Source organism: Alligator sinensis, unplaced genomic scaffold (genome assembly GCF_000455745.1).
Source record: "Alligator sinensis unplaced genomic scaffold, ASM45574v1 scaffold113_1, whole genome shotgun sequence".
Classification (NCBI taxonomy): Eukaryota; Metazoa; Chordata; order Crocodylia; family Alligatoridae; genus Alligator; species Alligator sinensis.
Genome location: NW_005842918.1, coordinates 76,195 through 80,405, shown reverse-complemented (window position 1 = coordinate 80,405; position 4,211 = coordinate 76,195). Strand labels below are relative to the sequence as shown.

General features: G+C 63.4%; 2 protein-coding genes across 2 annotated transcripts in view; one reads left to right on the top strand and one right to left on the bottom strand.

Moving 5' to 3' along the window:
* The window catches only part of LIN37 (lin-37 DREAM MuvB core complex component), a 6,085-nt gene extending 4,731 nt beyond the window's left edge, over positions 1-1,354 (top strand). The window contains exons 8-9 of the mRNA XM_006036128.3: positions 646-719; positions 889-1,354. Of these exons, the coding sequence (XP_006036190.1) occupies positions 646-719; positions 889-970 (156 nt within the window). The 3' untranslated portion in view covers positions 971-1,354. The remainder of the gene's footprint in view (positions 1-645; positions 720-888) is intronic.
* A 1,192-nt stretch (positions 1,355-2,546) lies between these two features.
* Positions 2,547-3,792, bottom strand: HSPB6 (heat shock protein family B (small) member 6). Its single transcript, XM_006036139.1, has 2 exons — positions 3,523-3,792; positions 2,547-2,787 (listed from the first exon to the last, which is right to left on the bottom strand). The coding sequence occupies exons 1-2, from the start codon at positions 3,790-3,792 to the stop codon at positions 2,599-2,601; spliced, it is 459 nt and encodes a 152-aa protein (XP_006036201.1). The 3' UTR covers positions 2,547-2,598.
* Positions 3,793-4,211: the final 419 nt, after the last annotated feature.

Genomic DNA, 4,211 nt, shown 5'->3' with positions numbered 1-4,211 from the left:
GTGTGGGAACCCAGCCATGGCCTGCCCACCCTCCCTTGTTCACAGGGGCCGGAGGGGCCGCCAGGCCATGGCACAGACGTCTACAAGCTGCCCCCCCCATGCCCCCTGCCCGAAGGCGCCCCTGGCCTGCCCACCCGGCCCCGTGTCCCCTCCCCGTTGGGGCCTGACATCGCCGCCTCCCGGCCTGACGCAGTGAGTACCCTGCCCCCACGAGCTCAGATACATGCAATGCGCCCCCAAACAAAGGACCCAGGGGACCACCTCCACCATGACCACCCAAAACGCAGCATCCCAGACTGACAGAGAACCCAGGCATCCAAGATGGACCCACAGAGGAGAAACCAGATGTGGAAGACAGCCCCGGACAGCTGGGTTCTCTGCCTGGCCTGCAGGGTGGGAGCCCACAGACCGGGGTCCCTTTAAGCTGCCCCGCATACACACACACAGGACCCAGGCGTCTGGGCCACACACATGTAGCATGGTTGGGCGGGGCAAACAGAGACCCCTCTCCCAGCTATGCGGGGTGGGCACCTCATTGGAGGAGAACCACCGGGGGGGTGGGAGGCTCCTCCTTACCCCAGGGACTCACTTCCCCCCGGGACCCCCTCCTACATGCCACCCCGCATAACTATGCCCCCCCCCCAGCCCCCTGACCCAGTACCCAGCACCTCGGCCCTCATCTACAAGAACATGGAGCGATGGAAGAAGATCCGGCAGAGGTTGGTGTGGATGCGGGGCGGGGGGGGAGATGCCTGAGCTCTCTGGAAGGGGAGGTGGGGCTAGGGGGTGAGAGCAGGAGGCTTGGGAGCCCGGACACCTGGGTTCTCTATGTGGGGAGGGTGCTGGGGGTCCTGTCCCCCCTCCTTCATTCTCCTTGTCCTACCCCAGGTGGAAGGAGGCTTCTCACCGCAACCAGCTGCGCTACGCCGAAAGCATGAAGATCCTCAAGGAGATGTACGAGCGGCAGTGACAGTCCCTGGCTCCGCCCACTCGAGACAGACCACGCCTCTTCCTCGAGCCCTACCCCTCTAAATTCCTCCCCTGGGATAACCCTGTCTTCTGTTGCCCTGTATATTTAAATCCTAGTCTTCCACTGCCCTGTCTCTTTAAATCCCTTTTCTGAGGTAAGCCCCACCCCCTTAAGCATCCCCACTGTTTTCCTGTCCTGTGGCTTTACATTTCTTAGGATAAGCCCCGCCCCCTCGGTAAACCTGTTCTCTCTCTTTAAGTCCCTCCCTTGGGATAAGCCCCACCTACCCCCCCCTCAGGTCCCTTCCCCAAAGGGGGGGCATCCCTGTTGTACTCCACCTGGCCAATAAACTGCCATAACACCTAGGTCACCTCTGTGTGTGTGGGGGGCGCACAATGTGAGATGTCACCAGGGGGTGGAGCTTAGGAACCCCCACCCTCCTGTGCTCCTGTGCTGTCACACCCCAGCCTAGCTCTCATTGGTGGGCTGGGAGGGGGCAGGGCTGGGGCACACTCCCTGCCTAGGAGGAGGGGGCTGGGCCTGTTGCCCACATGTGTACACATACACAAACACACGCATGTGCGTACACGTGTACGCGGGCAGGAGGCGGAAACACACCGGGGCCAGGAGCACATGGGCAGCAGTGCTGGGTCTGCTCCCCCCAGTGAACCCAGGTGCTGGGGACATGCCCTTAGAGGATCCTGGTGTCTAGGATCACCCAAAGTACCCAGGTGTTTGGGAGACACGACTTATGCCTCACACACACAGAACCCATCACACATGCACTGGACCCAGGTGTCTGGGACACACCCTGGTGTGTGGGACACAGAGCACAACACATCACACACAGCCCAGACATCTAGGACACCCCCCCCTGGGCCACAAAGAACCCAGGCGTCCGTGACAGGTGGACATGCACACACATAGAATCCACACACCTGCAACACACACACCCCAGGCATCCAGGACACACTCCTCTCCCCCCAGGGCACCCACAAGTGCGCACGCCCACACCCACCCGCACAGAATGCAGCTGTCCAACACACACCCACCACCCAGGCATTCAGGACACTCCTCTCCCCCCACAAAAAACACGGGTCTCTGAGACACTCACGCACGACCTCCCATCCACAGATTCAGGGTGAATGGGATGCACACAATACAGACATCCAGGACACGGACACACACCCACAGACAAAATCCAAGTATCTGGGGGCCACACAGACGCAGAGAACCCAGGCGTCCAGGGGTGACACATCCACCCACAGGGGACCCACACACACAGGTGCCCGGGGCATGCACACGGCCCCACGGGACCTAAGCATCCAGGGCACACAGGTACACGCCCACCCATAGGATGCAGGCATCTGGGGCATGCATGCACACGCACTCCCCCCCACCCACAGGACCCAGGCATCTGAGGCACACACACCCACAGGACTCAGGCATTCGGGGTGCGTGTGCACACACCCCCACACACACACACCATAGGACGTAGGCATCTGGGGCACGTGTGCACACACACACACACAGGATCCACGTGTCCAGGGCATGCACTTACACACACAAACACTGGTTTCCAGGCCAAGGCTCTTTATTACCTACCCCCCTTGGGGGCAGTCAGGCCCTCACTTGGGGGCATCAGGTCGGGCAATGGGCACGTTGCGCCCCTCAGGGGTGGGGCCCGGGGGATGCATGGGTGCCGTGATGGTCAAGATACCATCAGGGGTCAGCGCCGAGGTCACGGTCGCGCCATCCACGCCCGTGGGCAGCAGGTAGCGGCGGTGGAACTCCCGCGAGACGTAGCCATGCTCATCCTGGGGGCAGAGGTCACCGGTCAGGCATGGAGGGGGCAGGGAAATCAAGGGGCATCAGGATCAGGCTGGGCACTGGGGAAGGGGCATAGGATCAGGCACGGAGGTCAAGGGGCATGGGGTCAGATTGGGCGGGAGGTCAAGGGGCACGGGGATCAGGTTGGGAACTGGGGAAGGGTCAGAGGGCAGGCCTGGGCAGTCAGGGGCCAAGCATGGGGCAGGGTTCAGGCACTGAGGAGGTGTCAGGAGGCATTGGGGTCATGAGCTCAAGGTTCAGGGCTGGGGCGCGGTAAGTGCTCTCATGGGGGGAACAAGGTGAAAGGTGAAGCCCCTAGGGGTGGGTGGGGGAAACTTGGCAGGGGCTTGAGGGGCAACAGGCGGGACCGCCCCCACACACCCCCCAGCCTGGCAATGGGCTGTGAGAGTCAGAGGTCAGGGAATCAGGGTAAGGGTCAGGGCTGCAGACACAGGGGATCTGGTCAAGAATAGGATCAGGGTTCATGATATGGGGTCAGGCACAGGGATGGGGTCAGAACTGTAGATGTGGAGGATCAGGGTTCATGCACAGGGTTGGGGTCCAGATATGGGGGACAGGGCACAAGGGGCAAGCAGGGGTCAGGCATATGGTTAGGAGTCACTCATAGAGTCCTCAGGGCAGGCATGGGGTAGGGGAGCAGGGGTCAAGCACGGGATCAGAGGTCAGTCATGGGATTAGGGCTCAGGGGTGGGGGTCAGTACCGGGCGCTCCTCATGCTTGGCGTGCACCTCCACGTAGTCGCCGACCACCTTGACGCTCAGCTCCTCGGGCGCGAAGTGCTGCACGTCCAGCAGCACTGAGAACCGGTCCTTGTCCAGCCGCAACTGCGGGGGAGAGGGCACTGCTGGGAGAAGCCCGCGGCACTGCGGGGCGTGGCCTGGCTTGCTAAACGAGGGGCGTGGCTGGAGCGGAGGGCGTGGCCAGACCCGCCCCCCTCCCTGGCTCCCTGCCCGCGCCAGGATTGTGACCATAAAAGGCAGGTCCCGTTTCCTGGCCCCGCCCCTTCCCTGGCAGCCGCAACTGCGGGGGAGAGGGCACTGCTGGGAGAAGCCCGCGGCACTGCGGGGCGTGGCCTGGCTTGCTAAACGAGGGGCGTGGCTGGAGCGGAGGGCGTGGCCAGACCCGCCCCCCTCCCTGGCTCCCTGCCCGCGCCAGGATTGTGACCATAAAAGGCAGGTCCCGTTTCCTGGCCCCGCCCCTTCCCTGGGGGACTCCCCCAAAGCCGGGGGGCGGGGCTTCTGGGTGGCCTGTAGCCGCGGAGTGCCAGGGCCGGGGAGCTCAGGGATTCCCGGTGCCTGGGAGACGCCTGTGTCGGGGGGCCCTGGGGAGGCTCAGGGGGGCTCCTAAGGGGTCCCGGGGGGCAAGATGATGCGGTCCGGGGGGTCCCGCA